Source organism: Bidens hawaiensis, unplaced genomic scaffold (genome assembly GCF_021521415.1).
Source record: "Bidens hawaiensis isolate Kalapana, Puna unplaced genomic scaffold, B.hawaiensis_p1.1 tig00001016_1, whole genome shotgun sequence".
NCBI classification, from domain to species: domain Eukaryota; kingdom Viridiplantae; phylum Streptophyta; class Magnoliopsida; order Asterales; family Asteraceae; genus Bidens; species Bidens hawaiensis.
Genome location: NW_027491059.1, coordinates 3,600,241 through 3,619,849, shown reverse-complemented (window position 1 = coordinate 3,619,849; position 19,609 = coordinate 3,600,241). Strand labels below are relative to the sequence as shown.

At 37.8% G+C, this 19,609-nt stretch overlaps 2 protein-coding genes and 1 pseudogene across 3 annotated transcripts; 1 reads left to right on the top strand and 2 right to left on the bottom strand.

The window, feature by feature from the left end:
- The first annotated feature begins 2,067 nt into the window (after positions 1 to 2,067).
- LOC143551851 (putative N-acetyltransferase HLS1) lies at positions 2,068 to 4,766 on the top strand (annotated as a pseudogene). The gene is made up of 3 exons (XR_013138562.1): positions 2,068 to 2,290; positions 2,508 to 2,647; positions 3,918 to 4,766. The product of XR_013138562.1 is annotated as a putative N-acetyltransferase HLS1 (transcript).
- A 100-nt stretch (positions 4,767 to 4,866) lies between these two features.
- On the bottom strand, positions 4,867 to 7,023 carry LOC143551840 (magnesium transporter MRS2-1-like). Its single transcript, XM_077042186.1, has 5 exons — positions 6,449 to 7,023; positions 6,244 to 6,372; positions 5,841 to 6,179; positions 5,719 to 5,766; positions 4,867 to 5,098 (listed from the first exon to the last, which is right to left on the bottom strand). Exons 1-5 carry the CDS (start codon positions 6,977 to 6,979, stop codon positions 4,868 to 4,870), a joined length of 1,278 nt encoding a protein of 425 aa, XP_076898301.1. The 5' UTR covers positions 6,980 to 7,023; the 3' UTR covers position 4,867.
- A 10,546-nt stretch (positions 7,024 to 17,569) lies between these two features.
- Positions 17,570 to 18,653, bottom strand: LOC143551830 (chaperone protein dnaJ 8, chloroplastic-like). The gene is made up of 3 exons (XM_077042177.1): positions 18,450 to 18,653; positions 18,284 to 18,352; positions 17,570 to 17,801 (listed from the first exon to the last, which is right to left on the bottom strand). Exons 1-3 carry the CDS (start codon positions 18,651 to 18,653, stop codon positions 17,613 to 17,615), a joined length of 462 nt encoding a protein of 153 aa, XP_076898292.1. The 3' UTR covers positions 17,570 to 17,612.
- Between the last annotated feature and the right edge of the window lie 956 nt (positions 18,654 to 19,609).

Genomic DNA, 19,609 nt, shown 5'->3' with positions numbered 1-19,609 from the left:
GAATTATTTAGTGACTTATGGTGGATGAGATCCAATTTATTCAAACTAAACAAAAAATCAAAACTAATAAACTTACTGCTATTTACAACCGTTACTAGCTCTTTTTCAGTTTTTCTGATTTTTTTTCTACTTTTTTTTTCTTTTTTTTTCTTTTTTTTTCTTTTTTCTTTTTTTTTTAAAGATTACTTACATCAATATATAGAAACAACTGACCCGAGACATACGTACATTGTGTACTATGCTCAAGAACTGACAATAAACAATTCTAATATATCGGATTTCATCCACAAGGTTTAAAACAAAAGGCCAAGGCTAACATGGCTTGTAACGTGGGATTAATAAGTGAAAGGGAAAATGCATAAATTTGGCTCCTAGTGTATAATGTAGGGTTTGGAGTTTTTTTTTATGTAAAGGCTATTAAATGGGGGTTTCTACAGTCATATTTCTTCATACAGGTGGTGGTATTAAGATCTTGACATGCATATGACAAACAAGTTCTAGATATCATGAACATACTGGTCACGCTCTTTATAGCACTCATATGACATGTGTATATATCTATATATTATATGTGTATTATATATAAGGCAAATCTCACACACGCACGGAAGGAAATAGGTTGCCGACGTGAAACATGTGTACCCGTCCCCATGACTCGTTATCCCCGTCTAAACGGTCCATTTTATTTTTCCTTTTTAAAAAATATTTGATGAGAATACTTTCGAGAAGCTTAAAAACTGACCATGACCAAAGACCTTTAACTTGGCATTAATAACAGTAATTAACAATTTACAATTTCGGCTTTGCGCACATTCAAGCTACTATAAGGCAAATAAAAATTTTCAATTTTTCCCCCGTCCCCACACTTGAGGTTAACATTGTCCTCAATGTTAAAAATTTAGCTTTTAAAAGAGCATTAACGAGAACGGGGTTAAAATTTGATTGAATATATTAATTTAAAACCGGGATGCAATGGTCACAACAAACTTTTCAGCAAAGCAATGAGTTAACTCGAATGACAAAACAAAGCATGGAAATGAGAGCACCTGATTTGAGCAACTTCAGTTCGTCCTAGGCTTTGGATGACTTGTATTCTTCGAAGGTATATATCATCCGTCCCCTTTTTGCTTCGAAGATTATGTCATGCGTTGGATATCCCTCTCTCTCTCTTTCTTAAATATGTTTCTCTCTCTAAATGAAAAAGTGTGAATTATGGCATGACGTTAATGTAGCATATAGTGAAATTTAATGCATCTATGGCTATACCGTGTAGTCTTAGACTACTTTTATTCACAATCCAATCCAACCCAACTCAACTTTTTAATAAAAAATTAATTTCTCTCTCTTCAACCTACACAACCCAACCCAACTTTTCATTTTTATTCACAACCCAACTTAACCCAAACCAATTAGTTTAATACATATATCTTATTAGCTTTTAATTTATTCTATAAAATTTAGTAAAATTAATAAAAATATTTATTTTTTAAACAATATTATTTGAAGTATAAAAATCTTTAGAAAAGATAATATCGTAATTCTATTAAAAAAACCTTGAATTTTTACAACTATTGAAAAAACAAAATTTTATATATAATAATATTAAAAAATACATATTTTTAAAAGTCATCCGTTTCTAATAAAATTGATATCCAAATATTTATAAAATTAAACTAAACACGACTATGCTTTTAGATTTTTGAAATAAGTCAAATAATATAAATTATTAAATAAAACTCAAATTATATAAACAACAAATTGTTTGAAAGAATATTTAATTAAAAAGTGGGTTGTGACCTAGGTTTGGGTTGCAACCCGAGTTATAGTGTGAAAAGGATTTAATTTTTTTATTTATTTTTTAAATAGTATCATGACCTCATAAGAGGTCACCAATAATAGCAGTTAGAAGGCATTTTAATTTAAAAGAGCATAACAAAATCAATAATAAAAATATTCATATATCCTGCCAAGTTGGCATCACTAGACCCTAGGTAGCTACTATGCTTGCATATATACGTTGTAGGTCATAGGGTACGTTACAAGCTTTCAAATATAGAAACAATTCGTACCACATTATTCCCTCCTTCACTCATATATAATGTCGACTAGATTTCCTCAAACTCCTCCGCCCCTGGTCATTAGAGAGTACGACGAAGAGAGAGACAAGGCGGCCGTGGAGGCGTTTGAGAGCCGTTGTGATTTCCGACAGACCAGAAAGCCTTCATTAGTCACCGATCTCTTAGGCGACCCTCTATGTCGTGTCCGTCATTTCCCTCTTCATGTCATGCTGGTACACACAAACCTTAATTAATTTCCTCGTACATACAAAGAATGGGAGACAACTGCCATTCAAGGAGAAAAAAAAAGCAACAAAAGAAACAAAGGATTAGTGTTATTTATACTCAAAAATCTTGATCTTCCCTATAAAATCCTCCCGATCACTCATAATGAAAAGAAATCTTGGGTCTGCCACTGTCTGACGGTGCTTTCCACCGATCACCATGCAGGTTGTTGAGCATGTGGAAAAGAGCGAAATAGTGGGAGGAATAAGGGGTTGCATCAAGACAGTAAGCAGAGGAAACCATGAACATAGAGTTTACATAAAGCTAGCTTATGTACTTGGACTCAGAGTTTCTCCAGCCCACAGGTATATATAACATGTCACATATGTGAGTTTAACATGGTTCATGCAACTATGCAAGTAATTACTGGATTGTTAATCAATGTGATTTTCTTAAATCATCAAAAGCTTAGCGTTTCGAGTCACCGCTTATTAGTTACGATATATTTGTGAAGAGGGGTTGGTTGTTCAGATTCTTTTGACATTTTTATAGTTTTGAAGAGGGGTTGGTTGTTCAGATTCTTTTGACATTTTTATAGTTTTGTTAGTGACAGTGATACATAATTGTCATTAGTTGGTGGAGGATGGATCCTTTTCATGTTATTCTTCTTTTCTTTTCTTGTTAGTGGCTTCTTTTGAATTTGGTTTCGTTAATACCGCATCACGAATAAAACATTATAATTTAACTATAAACAGTTTGACAAAAAATGATTCTCCAACATGAAAGATTGCTACTTACGATACGCACGGTCAATTTTAAGTATAAGATTGTGACGAATTCCTTTACTGATTTTATGAAAGAGGAAAAGAAGAGTTTCGTAAGACGTCAAAAGAATACTGGATAAAATAATTTAAGTGATTATGTGTATCTCAATGTTCTATATATATACGAAACTACTTGTGTATTGAATGTTGTAACAAATATTGTAATGAAACTTTATATACTTTTAAGATCAACTAGTAGTTATATTGGTGGATTAATAACAACTTTAATATAAATTTATAACTACTAATAAGATTAGTTAAACCTAATTAAAGGTTATATAAATATATGATATTTTTATAACCTGAACCTAATCTTAACACAAGTCCATAAACTCTTCCTTACTCCATCCCAGCCGCCGGCCACCTGCACCACCGCCGCTGCGCAACCGCCGGCACCTATCCAACCACCGTCGCCTGTCCACCGCCACCTGCCGGTGCCACCGCTGCCTCTAGCCGCCGGCAGTTACAGCCAACCGGCGCCTCCAGCTGCTGTCCGCACACTACCGCTACTGCCGTTGCCTCCGTGCACCGCCATCGCTGGTCGTTGGTCTCGTTGTGTCACCTAGCTCAGTTCGTTATCCTTCGGTGTCTCAACTGGTTATTTATTAACCAAGGTAAACTTAAATTAATATAAAGCATCAAAATGAAAATGTTTTTAATGGGTTACATTTAATAGAATGTCAAAGTTTCTTTAGTAAACAAGAGCGAATATTTTATGAGATTTAATAATTGTTCTCATCATTATTCTTTACAAGTGTTTTAACTAACTTAACCAGCAATTTGACATTTTATATTTGACTGTCACATATAGAAAACTAGGCATCGGTACAAAACTAGTCCAACGTTTAGAAGAATGGTGCAAGAAGAACGGAGCCGATTACGCTTACATGGCGACAGATTCCTGCAACGAAGCGTCACTAAACCTGTTTACACTAAAATGCGATTACATCAGGTTCCGTAGCCTTACAATATTGGTCCAACCTGCTCATGCCCACAACAAGCCGTTGATCTCAGGTGTTGTCATCAAACAACTAGACCCACAACTTGCAGGCTTGGTCTATTACAAGACGTTGGGAGATTCCGAGTTTTTTCCTGAGGATATAGATGTAATTTTACATAACAAGCTTAATTTAGGTACTTTTATGGCCATACCCAAGAGTTATGTTGAGCACTGGGATCCTAAAATGACCATTTTACCCTCTAGTTTCGCTATATTAAGCATATGGAACACTAAGGATGTGTTCTGGTTTCAAGTGAAGGGGGTGTCGCCACTAACATACGCAGAGTGCGCAGGAAGTCGGGTTTTGGACGCTTTGATGCCCTGTTTAAGATTACCTCTGTGCCGAATTTTTTTAAGCAGTTTGGGGTTTATTTTTTGTACGGACTTCACATGAGAGGCTACGGTGCTTCGCAGCTCATGAAGTCGTTGTGTGCACACGCACACAATATGGCTAAGAATGACGTCTTGTGTCGGGCCGTGGTGGCAGAAGTGGGCCAGACCGATCCGGTAAGAGACGTGATGCCACATTGGAGAAAATTTTCTTGGGCTGAAGACATTTGGTGTATCAAGAAGCTTGAAATCAACAAGAATTCTGAACCGCGCGACTGGATTAAATCAGCATCGTCTCCTGTTATCTTCGTTGACCCTCGTGACTTTTGACTTCCATAACTTCGACTTTTGTGTAAAAATGTACATTTCAGGTGAAATTGTTTTAACTGTCTCAAATCAGACAACGGTAACACAGTTTGAGCATTTTTATTCTAAAATGGCATCACTCTTCTAGACTTATAAAACCACAAAAATGAAAAGAATACAATGAGTCCCGCGACTCCTGTAATGAACAATACCCAATCGAAAGCCGTGGGGTTATCAAACAATGTTATAGGGAAATTCATGCCAAATATCCCCGCTACGACTCCACATATGGCGACCACAAATGTAGCGGTTGTTAGTAATAATTCAAACTGTATAAGCTGGTTCCTCACATTATCCTGCAACTCAATGTAGTAAATATAACATAAATAATTATTAGCTACGCTTAGTTTTAAGGGTGCAAACGATGTGAGCTGCTCATGAGTTACCCGAGATCGGATCGATATAAAGCTCAAACAAGCCAAGCTTTTTTCGAGCTCTATCCGAGACCGAACCTCAGACAAAGCTCATTTAGTTATCAAGCCGGAGCTCGAGCCTTGTATGGGAAGCTCATTTAGGCTTATCGAGCCTTAACAAGCCCTTGTGTATTTTTAAATTTTACCTATATTAGACTTCTATGCATTAATTTTACACTGCGTTGTCGAGCTCGAGCCGAACTTTGGCTTGATTAAGGTACTACACGAGCTCAAGTCGAGGCTTGCTTAACACTTTTTCAAAATATATAAAAACAATTAAAAACATATATAAATTAACTAATAAATAATAAGCTATCCGAGCTTGAAAAACCGACTCATGAGTGAACTCAAGCTTTATAAAAAGAGCTCCAAACGAGCCGAATTGGAGCTCTCGTAAGTCAAAATGAGTCGAGCTCGAGCCTAGTTGAGCTCGGGCTCAACTCAGCTTGTTTACACCCCTACTTATTTTATTGCAATCTAAAGAAGGGACATATTACACATACCAGTTGAATGTTAATGAAGTCTTCTGTGTCATCAATGTATTCCTTCAGCTGTTGTAACACAAAACAAAATGATCAAAGAGTGATGTAGAGAAACCGAATAAAAAAGTTTAAGGATTTAATACCGAGGTTAGCTTATTAAGAGTGCTGTCGATAACAACAAAATAAGCTTCCAAAAGCATCTCCATTTCTTCAATATTCTGCTTGCTACTTTCTGAACTCCTCATGCTTTCGTGCCTACTTCTTGCAAAGCTAATAGATTTTTCAAGCTTTCGATGATCTGGCGGTGATGAAACTGGAGATACGGGAGCTGAAACTGATTGTGGACCGTCGATTGACTTGTATCCCATTGTAGATTGATCTCCACAGTAGGATGAAGAATCCATCCTCATTTTCTTGTCGGTTAAGTACATTTCAGCCATATCTCCATCATCATCCATAAGCTGCTCTATTTCATCTCTTACCTGTATGACGATTATTGACTTTTTGTTAAAAGTCCAAAGTCAATGAAAGTCAAAGCTAAAGTACCTTTTGGACCCTGCGGGTCAACCCCACAAGTCGGCTTTTCAGTCTACGAACACGCTCCAAATTTAGAGTACTAATTGTTGATGTAAGTTCATCTAGCAATGGATACGCTTCAATTTCTAATTCTGCTGCCTAATAAACATATTACAAGATTATTAATATATTATCAGTAAACAAAATTAACAACATGATCTAACAAGAGTTCAACCTGTGTGTCAAGAAACGAACAAGCAGCTTCAAGAGCAATCTCCAAAGCTTTGAACTCAAAAGGCAAGTAATCAGATGACGTGTTCCTAGACACATCACCCGCACCAGCAGATTTCAACCGCCTCTGCAGTTCGACAACATACTGCAACACATAACTATCAAGAGAATTCAAAAGCAACACTTCATCGGCTGTTATAATGCACCGAATCTGCTCCAAATTCACAACTATAGCCTTCTCTCTACCCAAAATCGTTGACGGATAAACGAATAAAGGATCCAGTAAACGAAGATCACGAGCAGGAAGATCACACCGTCTCATCACAGTGAACTTATCAACCTCAATAATTTGCGATTCACCGGTTAAAGCATCTACACGGATCCATGATCGAAGACCCTGGCCTCGTTTTTTCAGGCCTGAAACATCTACGCCTTGAAAAGGTTGCCGGAATGATGCAAATGGCCTGGAAGATGCATCTCCAAGGTTTATCGCTGATGCTGGTTTTGGCAGAAGACGATCTTTTAGGTCTTCCATTAGATTTGTCTAACAACACAGAGATTTACGGTTAGAATACATAAATTTCATCTGGTTTAATCAAATTGCTAGAACAAGTCATCAATTAAACAGATTCTAAATAAACAAATCCCAATATCAGTGTATATGTTCCTATGAAAGAGAGAGCGACCACACATTGCCTTCTTCGTCGCGCCTCACGCCAGCAAAACCACAAAACTGGAGTCTCTAGACCACCCTCATACACTCAAATATTGTATTATGGCTTTGCAGAGACTCCAGTCTATGACTCCTTGTGGTTTTGCTTTGTTCCGCTTCAGACCTACAAATCCATTAAAGCAGAGCCTCTAGACCATCCTCATATGCTCATGTATCGTTTTGCAGAGGCTCCGGTCTTTGACCTCAGTGGCGGAGCCACATATACTCCGCCGGGTTCGGCCGAACCCGGTCTTTTTTCGGTTTTATATATAACCTATAGCATCGAATTAACGAGCGAACCCATTCTTTTGCGACGATCGAACCCAGTATCATTTAAAAAAATATATATTCGAACCGATTAATTGTTATAAATTTAGTTAAAAAAAATTAATAATGAATATTTCTTTTATAAATATAAAAAGTTTTTAAAAAAACAAGAGTAAAATGCCATTTTCGTCCTTGTGGTTTGGCAAATAATGTGAATTTATGGACCCTCCACGTTTCTCAATTCTTGCCAATTACATCCAAATCACTAACCTCGTTAAATTTAATCGTTAAGTCAGGGGTAGACATGTCTTTTCACTATTTCTTTATTATATGAGTAAAGTGCCAAAATCGTCCCTGAGGTTTGGTCATATTTGCGAATTTCGTCCAAAAATATTTTTTTTCGCAAGTAGACCCTCGATTTTTCCCAACCGTTGCCAATTTCGTCCAAATTGTTAACTCGGTCTAAATTTAACGTTAACTTATGGGTGCTACTGTCCTTTTACATGTTTGTTTACATTATTGTTATTATGTGTTTGTTTGATGACATATATAACATTTCACGATTCCTATGTTTGAATCCAATATTTTATTCGTTTGTTTATTCTTCTTTATTTTTAGTCATATAAGGGATTTAGCTCAGCGTAATAATAATGACAATGTAAACAAATATGTAAAATGACAGTAACACCCCTGAGTTAACGTTAAATTTAGACCGAGTTAACAAATTGGACGAAATTGGCAACAATTGGGAAACATCGAGGGTCTAATTGCGAAAAAAAAAATATTTTTGGACAAAATTAGAAAATGTGACCAAACTTCAGGGACGATTTTGGCATTGTACTCATATAATAAAGAAAGAGTGAAAAGACATGTCTACCCCCGAGTTAACGATTCAATTTAACGGAGTTAATGATTTGGATGTAATTGGCAAGAATTGAGAAACGTGGAGGGTCCATATGCAAAAAATAAACTTTTTGGACTAAATTCGCATTATTTGTCAAACCATAAGGACGAAAATGGCAATTTACTCAAAAAACAATAAAAATTCCTAACAAACATTACAAATGTGTCAATAACAGCACATATATATATTATAAAAAAAACAAAATTATTCATATATTTGGTCATTAAGCCCAACCCATTAAGATACCTAACTAAAAGTTAAACAAAAAAAAAACGCTCCGATCAATTTATGTTTCCATCGACCAGATGAGTATGACTCTTGCCTCATCTAATCGCCTTTGCCAGTTCACCTCAAGGCTTCAACGAACGCCTCATGGCCTTAGCCCTCACCTGTCGGATTTTAACCAGACAACAACAACGACCGCTTGACTCTTTTTTTTTTTTTTTATTTAACATAACTTTATATTTTATTGAATGTTAACAATGTAGTTTTTTATGATAGTTGCATTTTATTTATTTAACTGAATGAGCGAACCTGTTTAGGCCCAAAACTTTTGACACCAGAAAAAACCGAGCACCGAAAAATCTCGAACCCATAGGAAAATTTTCCTACTGTCTGACCTTGTGGTTTTGCTCTGTTCACCTGCAAAACCACAAAACCGGGACCACCCTCATACGCTCAAGTATGGTTTTATGGTTTTGCAGAGGCTCCGGTCTCTGCCCTGTGGTTTTGCTCTGTTCCACTTCAACCGGAGTCTCTGGGACCACCCAGTGTTTTATGGTTTTGCGAGGGGACGAAGAAGATGAGGTGTTCAACTATCACTAATCAAAGTGGATGAAAACGGACACAAATTAAAGGATCCAACAAATAATAATAATAATAATAATCTAAAGAACATAATTGGAGGGAAAATAGAGTTAGTTACCTCATGCCGTCGCCTTAATGATGAATTAACACTCCGGACAAAAGGAAAAACGTCAATTACTTAATAATAACAGGATGATTAATTGATTATAATTCACACAATCTGCACATAGATCAGAATTCATTCAATATAATGATTGAAGATGGAGATACAGATACCAAATTTGGAGTACAAGTCTCTTTGGATCAGAGTGAGTGAGGGTGACGTCTTTTTAGCTTCTATTGTAACTTATCCATTAACACTTGTATTGTGTTGTTTTTTTACAGTTAGTGATGGATAAAAAGAGGTTTTAAAGGACCAATAAAATTTTATAAATTATTTGGCAAAGAGGGTCTTTTAAAGGTAAGAGAATATTGATTTTATAAATCTTTGAGCATATTTTTTTTATCGCGTTAGGCTTCTAAATTAATTTTAACGTTTTAGGCATGACTCACTCAGAAACGTTATTAAGGGGGAAACCCATCTGTCGGAAAACCACATTGAGTCAGGTTTCAAACCTGAGATTGTAAGATCCCAAACCTTAACCATCATTCCCATGTCATTGGACCAGAAGACCATCTGCAGGCTTTGAACATATTAAGATGTTTTGAGTGCTTTTTTTTCTTATTTTAAACTAAATGGTTTGATATGTTAGACAAGAGGGAATGGATACGACCCCTTACCGCTCACAATTCATTCATGCTCATCGCAGCAAGAGTATGTCAAGTGGTGAATCGGTAATCAGAAGTAAAACAAAAAAACAGAATTGCCAAACTCGCAGATACTTTTATTAATAAGAAAATCTGTCTCAAAAAACTGATTACATAATCGAGTATTTATAATAACTAGCTAACTCCTAGTTTTACTCGACTTCAAATACCCATTAGATAGATAAACCAAACTCATTTAAACTATTATCTTATTATTAGACCAAGTGTAATTGACTTCAAACTCTCCAAATACTGAGCTGGTTGGGCCAGACTTGCCTGAACCAGATTCAGAATTCTCCAACATTCACCCCCTGAATTTCTGAGTCGTATTCGGGAGCTCTTTGATTCCAAGAAGGTCTCTCATCTCCTTAAACTTTTCCTTTGCTAAGGCTTTCGTTAAGATGTCAGCTCGCTGTTCGGTTCCACTTACATGAACAACATCAACTTCTACCGCCTCATAACATTCACGAATAAAGTGATATCTTGACTTTATGTGTTTGGTTCTCTTATGGAATACTGGATTTTTTACCAATGCAATGGTTGAGGTATTATTGATCTTCAGACTGACCTTCTGAGGCGGTTCACCCAACAACTCACCTAATAAATCTCGTAGCCAGATCGCTTGACATGCAGCATCAGTAGCAGCCATATACTCAGCCTCGCAAGATGAGAGTGTCACTGTTCCTTGTTTTTGAGAGCACCAAGAAACCGGATTGGTTCCATAATAGAAAACATGACCATTGGTACACTGACCATCATCAGGATTAATATTGTGACTACTGTCACAAAACCCAATTAATCTCCTTGTACCTCCTCGTTCATATTCAATTCCGAATCCCGTAGTACCTTTCACATACCGAAGAATCTGTTTAATAGCCACCCCATGTGACTCACGAGGACTTTGCACATACCGGCTCACCACCCCGACTGAATAAGCTAAATCAGGTCGGGTGTGTAGCAGATATCTCAAACAGCCCATCACTTTTCTATACTCAGTTGGACCAATTTCAGTCTCTTCTTCAGCCTTTAAAAACTCCAGACCAGACTCCATAGGAACATAAGTCGGATTACTTGGTTCCATTCCCGTTTGAAACAACACTTTTTTCGCATACAATTATTGTTTTATTTTAATACCACCATTTCCTTGTATTACCTCAATCCCAAGATAATACGATAACTTTCTGAGATTTGACATCTCGAACTTAGACGCCATTCCTTTCTTGAACTTAGAAATGAAATTCAAACTTGTTCCTGTAACGAACAAATCATCAACGTAAACGAAAACAATCAATAAATTCTTACCACTCGTCTTTCGATACACTGATTGTTCTTTCGTGCACCGAATGAACTTCATCTCTTTTAAGATCTGATCTAGCTTGGTATTCCATGCTCTTGGCGCATGTCTAAGGCCGTACAGTGCCTTAGACAATTCATAAATCTTATGCTCTTCGCCTCATTTTTCAAACCCTTCTGTTTAACTAACATAAACATCTTCCTTTAGAACACCGTGCAAGAAGGCAATTTTCACATCCAAGTGGTGTATTTCCCATTCGTTTGCCGTGGCTAAGGCAATTAGCAAACGAATGGTCTCGATTCGAGCGACCGGGGGAAATACTTCATCAAAATTGATCCCCGGTTATTGAACATACCCTTTGGCCACCAATTGCGTCGTATGTTTGTTTATCGTACCGTCTGCGTTTCTCGTTACCTTAAATACCCATTTTACCACCAATAAGCTTTACGCCTCTCGGTGGCTCAACTAGCCTCCAAGTATCATTCTTTGTTCTCGAGTCAATTTCATCTTTCATTGCTTTTAACCATTCACCTTTCGACCTTGCGTCTTCGTAACAGTTAGGCTCTTCATCAGTCGTGAGCCATAACTCATCATAGTCAAAGTCAACATGCAGAACATAATCATCTAACCTTCTTGGTAAAACATGGGCTCGGTTTGAACGCCTCATATCATTTTGGGCCGCGGGTTCAGTCTGTTGGCCGGTTCAACTACAACGAGAGATTGTGGGCCAGTGAACTCATTTGAACCAGAACTATTTACTGATGTCGGATTGTTTTCGGTTTGGAGTGGGCTGTCAAAATCGCCAGACCCATTATTCTTGTTGAGCGCATCCCCATCAATGTTAATTGCTCCAAAACCGGTATAAACCATATTTCCCCATATCATCGTGAACATACCCCGTTGCCCTTCCTTTCTTTCACACGGCCTTTTCCAATTCCACCCGACACTTTCGTTAAATACCACGTCTTGACTCACGTGAATTTTCCGCGTCCTCCGATTATACAACCGGTAGGCTTTTGAACCCGGTTCTGTTTCGAGGTGAACAAACGAGAGTGATCTGCCATCTAGCCTTTTCACATTCGGCCCTTCGACTTTAACATAGGCCATGCACCTGAATACCCTTATGTGTCTCACACTTGGTTTCCGGCATTTGAACCTTTCATGAGGTGTTTGATTTAGGACTTCTTGGGTCGAAACCCGATTGATTAAGTATGTCATATGGAGGAATGCTTCCCCCCTTAAATAGTTTGGAACTTGTAACGCCTTCATAATACTTCGGTTCATTTCCGTTAGCGTTCGATTCCGACGTTCCACTACACCATTTTGTTGTGGCGTATATGGTGCAGTGAAATGTCGATTCACACCACCTTCTTCACAAAACTTTCAAAATTCATTTGACGTAAACTCACCACCACCTCTATCGGTTCGGAGAGTTTTAATAAAGTTATCAGTTTCCTTCTCTATGAGAGCCTTGAAACTCTTAAATTTCTTAAACGCGTCACTCTTTTCCTTTAGCAAAACAATCCACTTGTAACGTGAGAAATCATCAATTAGGACAAAAACATACCTGTCTCCTCCAAGGGTTTGCGGTGTTATTGGTCCACAAAAATCACCGTGCAGAAGCTCAAGAACTCGAGTAGCTCTATACCTTGATTCACCAGGGAAGGCATGTTTCGTTTGCTTTCCCACCAAACATGCCTCACATAATGTTCTTCATACTCGATAATCGGCAAACCATGAACCATCTCCTTCTTTCCTATAAGCTTCATTTTCTCAAACCCTATGTGGCCAAGTCTGGCATGCCACTTCCATGTATCCTTCTCAATCACAGTCTTTAGTCAAACTAGACTGCCACTTTTTAACTTCACTTTATAAAGTCGCTTTCTCAACCGGGTCACTGACATCAACAAATTTCCCTCACCGTCATGCATGGTTAGTATCTCGTTTTTCATTCGGACATCACATCCCGACTCAGTGGCTTGTCCTAAACTAATTATATTACTCTTTAGATCTGGAATGTAATATGTTTCAGTCAATAAACGTTGTTAATCTTTCCTCCCTTGAAAGAGTATCGAGCCATTTCCTTTAATCTCCACACACAAACCGTATCCAAACCTTACCTTGCCATCTACCATTTCATTCAACTCCGAGAAGTAATCACGATTTCCCGTCATATGATTACTTGCTTCGTTATCTAAGTACCAAATCTTCTGTCACACTATCGGCTTCAAAACGATTTGGTCTTAGATTTTCTTCATTAAGATACATCGTCTCGTGCATGTAAACGACCCTGTCTGCCTTTTCGGTTTCAGCCATATTTTATTCTTGCTGTTTTGGCGGTTTTCGCTCCGGGCACATCGAAGCAAATAGCCGACTTTCTTTAAATTAACAATTTGTTCAATTGAGGTAACGATGTGGATGAACCTTCGAGGAATTGACCAGCTTTGTATCGTCCACAACTTCTCCAAGTGATGCAAACTTAGATGTGTAACATCCTAAAATTTTAATATTGAATAAAGAAAGTTATGTTTAGTGATTTCGCGTTAATTATTGGATATCGAGTAAGGAGCGGGTCATGGACTTGGATTAATTGAGATGGGTTAAATGAGAATGGGCCTTAGGTCCATGGGATTTAAGGGATATAAATATCCCCTAAAACCCCAAACCATCATTCATTCCATCTATTTTCTAACACTCCAAGACACACACCACACACCAAACACCGCTGGCCGGCCGAGGAGAGGAACGGACAGATCCGGGAGAGAGAGAGAGAGAGCATTGGTTGTGATTAAACAAGTAAACAAGATCCAAACAAGCTCAAAAAGGTATGATTCTTGATCTTTGAAGTTTAAAGATCCAAGTTTTATAGTGTAGATACGACCGAAAATGGTTGGGAAACGTAGTGGGTGATGTCGAGCCAGAACAAGGGTGTTAAAATCGCCCAAAATGCTGGACAGAAATCAAAGCCGTGGCTGATCTGGGCAACTTCGCCTGCAACTGGGCAACTTCGCCTTCAAAGCGATAACTTCGCCTTCAAAGCGATAACTTCGCCTGAGGCCAAGTTCGCCTAACTGGTAACTTCGCCTAAAGCCAAGTTCGCCTGATGACAACTTCGCCTAAAGCTAAGTTCGCCTGATGACAACTTCGCCTAAAGCTAAGTTCGCCTGATGACAACTTCGCCTAAAGCTAAGTTCGCCTGATGACAACTTCGCCTAAAGCTAAGTTCGTCTGATGACAACTTCGCCTAAAGCTAAGTTCGCCTAAGGTTTAACTTCGCTTAAAGTCAAGTTCGATTGGAAAATAAATTAAAAATCTAATGAAAAATGTGTTAAGACAGTTAATGGAAATAAAATTTTTCCAAGCTGACCTGGCAGCTCGACCCCAGCCAGGGGCTCTGCCCCTTGGACCCTGCTAGGGGCTGCCGCCCCTAGACCCCGCTGCCAGGGGCGCTGCCCCCGGACCCCCGTTCGTTGTGGGTAGTAGTTAAGACTGGAAAGATGATATGAGTAGTGATAGTTATTTGATACGTGTATTTGTTATACAGTCAGCCGTGCACAACTGAAGAAAGGGATTACGATTAACGGTGAACGTAACCGTGTTCAGGTGAGTTTCTAGCCCCATTTATGTGTTATGTTTTCGGGGCTGTGTGCATACTCAATATGTTTGTTAATACGCTTATCCTAAGAGATAAGTGTATGCCTTATGTGAATAATGTGATATGTATGAATGATGGCTTGACGGTACGTGAACGATCTTCGGATATTGCACGTACTGTCAGGTTGTAACGCTATGTGTAAGGTAAGTATGATATGTATGCTTATGTGTATGAACGTGATAAAGTTAATAAAAGAAGGAAATGACGGTTGCATGGTTGTATGGTTACGAAAAGGGTACCGAGCCCTAATAATACTCGAGGTATGATGTATGGTTGTATGGTAACGAAGAGGGAATCGAACCCTACTAATATTCGAGAACTAGGGAACCGAACCCTACTAATATTCGAGGAAAGAGGGAAACCGAGCCCTAATAATACTCGTGGAAAGAGGGAAACCGAGCCCTAATAATACTCGTGGAAAGAGGGTACCGAGCCCTAATAATACTCGAGGAAGGAGGGTACCGAGCCCTAATAATACTCGAGGAAGGAGGGTACCGAGCCCTAATAATACTCGAGGAAGGAGGGTACCGAGCCCTAATAATACTCGAGGAATGTAGGGCGTAATGCTCTTTATAACGTAAGATATGAAGGTAAGTTAATACAAAAGAAAGAATGAAAGTATGAAAGAATGAAAGTATGAAAGTATGAAAGCATGAATGAAAGAATATAAGTTTATGTGTATTGTATAGTGTATGATTAACTAGAACTCACTCAGCGTAGCTGACTTTTAGTATGCACGCAGGTGAGTAGGATGAGGCGGCTTGCTTGAGGAGACCCGTGGCATTGAACAAGAGTCTGGCATCTGAAGACTTATGATGTTTTAATTTTAATGCTTTAATGTTGAAAGACAAAGGATGTTTTGAGACAAGTTATGAATTATGTAATGTTTTATGAAAGTTTTATATTCCGCGTAAACGTTTTAATTAACTATGATATTTAGAACTGTGTTTATGAGTAAATCCAACACGAAAGTAGGGCTACCGGTAACGGGGCCTTACAAGATGCAATACCCGACAATTTGTTTGAGTATTCATCTATGTTTTATGTGTCCTTCATTCTCATGTTTTCAAACTTTTGAGTTAGGGTTTGCAGCCTAGTCTCCCTTACTCGATCAGCACCCATGTGACAAGTTTTAAGTGCCGCCCACATCTCCTTAGCGGTAGCCATATTTCCGACTTGCATAACTTGATCTTAAGGAATGGCTTGATATAAAAGGGCTATAGCCAGACTATTCTTTCTATCATTTGCTGCTCCGGGATCGATCACATTCCAGACCCCGTGTACGCTGAAGATCGCCTTCATCTTCATGGATCACACGGTATAATTATACGAGTTCAACGTCGGATTCTGAAGGGTTGGAGTCGCACCTTCCTTCAAACCACCTGATGATGAGCTTGTTTCAACCATATTGGACTTGCCTCTTCGACTGTACTTCTGATTAAACGACTTTGGTTTTGATGGTTCTCGATCCAGACCGTGACCGTCGACTTTGTCACGCTACTGGTTCCTTCTCCTCGACTTCGGACGTCTCCTAATCGATTCTTCAGGACTGCTGGACTTGATCAGAACATAAGCTCTGATACCAATTCAAATGGTGAATCGGTAATCAGAAGTAAAACAAAAAAACAGAATTGCCAAACTTGCAGATATTTTTATTAATAAGAAAATATGTCTCAAAAAACTGATTACATAATCGAGTATTTATAATAACTAACTAACTCCTAGTTTTACTCGACTTCAAATACACTATCTTTATCTAATAAACATTAGTAGATAAACCAAACTCGTTTAAACTATTATCTTATTATTACTTCAAACTCTCTAAATACTGAACTGGTTGGGCCTAACTCGCCTGAACCAGATTCAGAATTCTTCAACAGTATGCACGTCCATGTCTCCAGCATACCATAAGATCTCCACACAGAACCCTTGTCATCACGATCCCTTGTCTTCTTGTCGCCTTTATCGTAACATTGAATATCCACCCATAATCGTTGCACCCTCTCCTCAAAACTCCATTGCGGAAGCCACCTTATCATCTTGGGCGGTGATACGGTTTTCATACAAGCCCACTAGCGTTAAGAGAATGGGGAGTCGTCCTGTTTTCCTTATTCTATCCCGCATGGTACATTAGTTTTTTTCTTGATTTTTACGGTTTTTTTAATTTTTCTCGAAGCATCACACATTCATCCCACTTTTTCCCATTTTTTATATTTTTCTAAAGCCCAAAACCACTCAAAAACGAAACCAGGAGAAACCTGATTGCGCATCCCAGACTACATGGAAATACCCCTGGCTTCTCCCGGACTCCAGTCTGTTTGCTCTAATATAAGGGTATTTGAAGTAACCTAAATTGAACAAGTTGACTCACACCATTTCCAGCATCCATTTTTGGGAAGTTGAGGTGGAGAAGATATTGTTTTTATCACTTTTACGGCTTGATGGCCAAATAAATTAGTGCAAGTCTTATTAGTTTTGCAATTGCAAGAGCGTGCTAGCTACAATTTTATAAGCAAAATGAAACTACAAATACAACAAAAAGAATCATAATTCACTGAATCCATCTTTTACTTCCATTACTTGATAGTTACACAATGATCACAAAATTAGTAGACTTATATACAATTACTCTTAGGGACGAACATCATCTCCAGAGACTTACTTTACAAACAGAGCGAACACTTGAATTAACATGTTTCGATCTCAAACGGTTATAAACCTTTCATATGTACGGATTAATGTGTGAAGTGTAATCTCGGATTCCTGCACCTTCCCAACCCATCCACTCTTCCCACATGTCCCAATCCGGATCGTCCATTCCTCTCATCGGATCGTCTATCCCTGCATCCGACGGTCCATACATGTCCACCTCACTCACACTTGTTTCCTCTCTCAAATTACTCATCACAACCTGCAAATCATTCATGCTTTATAAGTTACAAGTTTTAACTAATCACTTTTAAAATTGAATTCTGGATTATTAATAGGCTTCATCTATATATCCATAAACTATAGTGTAATAATAATTAATTACTCTAATGTTAGCATAATTACTCTAGTTATTTGTACACTTCTCACAATAAAAGTCATTTGTATTTGATCCATGCCCTATAGTATTTGTCATGTTGAATAATTTGCAGTGAAATCTTGTGTCAAGAAGTCAAATAAATAACGAAATCTCGTATCGTGTCAAATAATTTTCATCGCATAAACCGAAGACAAATCTTATACGGCCGGAAATTATGTTGCTTTTATACCACCCGTACGATCATACATAGTCATACGCCTCGTATAAAAGCATAGTCAATGACAATTCAAACACTTATGTAAGGTGTCAGGTACAAAAAAGTCATACAAGCAAATCAATTCTACATAGAGTGAGAGTGAACATACATCATAAGCTTCGTTGATTTCGTGAAACTGTACTACGCAATTGCTTCCTCTACATACATCCGGATGATACTGAAATTTGATCCCAAAAAAAAAGTGTGACCAAGTGACCAATTGAATCAAACTGTTTATAACAATAAAAGGATATAATTATCAAACTCATGATTACCTTTAAAGCAAGTTGTCTAAAGGCTTTTTTAACCTCGGATTCAGAAGCATCAGGACGTATACTTAACGTTTTATAAGGATCAGATGTTACCAAACTAGACGAAACACATGTAACGCCGGTCTTAAACGTATGATTCACCGCCTTTTTCCTGTTAGAATTCTTTAAGGAAACGTACCCGTTGATCATTCCAGCCGCACTCGCCATAATTCAATTGTTTGTTCTTCCTTGAGTGTTTCACAAATTGAGATATTATTATGGAAATCAGCCTTTGTGGATTGGTTTATTTATATACGTGAAGGTTGTTGATGGATTATAATATTATATAAAGGTGTAATAGTGATCAAAGGGTTGTAGATATTTGATTTGAATAATAATAATAATGAGACTACAAATGAATGGAATAATGTCAATAATTTAATACGATCGATTGAGTGAAAGAAAGGGTCAATAGAATAGTGGTGAAGAAATGGCATCCATTGGATCGAATATATAGGATACAAACTAGTGTGTGTTTAGGTGATGTGTGTGATGACGTTGCTGTTAGCGTTTTGTGGTTTACATGGCTTATCTTTCCCGTCCTAGTCAGATTACAACTTCTACTTTTGAAATAATTTTTGTAATGATGATGTTAATCATATATCTTTGTTTATTAATTTTTATGACTTTAATATACATTGGTATATTTGTAGACATTTTAATATACATTTTTTAAAACTTCATGATCTAGTCGGCGTTTTCATGATCTAGTCGGTATTTGCGATCTATTAGGCGTTATCATGATCTTGTCGCCATGTTCACGATCTAGTCGTCCCTAATTTTGATAACGCTTTTTTAAAATCTTCATTTGATATGATCTAATCGTCCAACATAAGTTACTAGTCGGCCAGTGCTTTTAACAACGTGATCTAGTCGGCGTGTTCACGATCTAGTCAGATCAACATCGACATGAATGCACTCGCTGGGCCGACTGCTTTGTTGGCGTTTAGATTGTCTTCACGAACCAGTTGCCGCGTCAGCTTTATGGACACATTCGTTTTCATTGGCTCTACAAACTAGTCGTCTTGGATTATTAAAAAGTCGTCCAACCTATTTCGTAACAGATATTTTGGAAATTCTTTGTAAAGATGGACAGATTTAGAAAACCATTTTCTAAATTGGTT

What these genes read in the sequence shown, in the direction of transcription:
- LOC143551840 (XM_077042186.1), bottom strand. Translation starts at nt 6,979, where the DNA reads ATGGAAGACCTAAAAGATCGTCTTCTGCCAAAACCAGCATCAGCGATA. An exon ending in CTCTTAATAAGCTAACCTCG is followed by an intron (nt 5,767 to 5,840) that starts GTATTAAATCCT and finishes GTGTTACAACAG; the next exon opens with CTGAAGGAATACATTGATGA. An exon ending in ACTTCATTAACATTCAACTG is followed by an intron (nt 5,099 to 5,718) that starts GTATGTGTAATA and finishes ATTGAGTTGCAG; the next exon opens with GATAATGTGAGGAACCAGCT.
- LOC143551830 (XM_077042177.1), bottom strand. Translation starts at nt 18,653, where the DNA reads ATGGCGAGTGCGGCTGGAATGATCAACGGGTACGTTTCCTTAAAGAAT. An exon ending in TTAGACAACTTGCTTTAAAG is followed by an intron (nt 18,353 to 18,449) that starts GTAATCATGAGT and finishes ATCAAATTTCAG; the next exon opens with TATCATCCGGATGTATGTAG. An exon ending in AAATCAACGAAGCTTATGAT is followed by an intron (nt 17,802 to 18,283) that starts GTATGTTCACTC and finishes AATGATTTGCAG; the next exon opens with GTTGTGATGAGTAATTTGAG.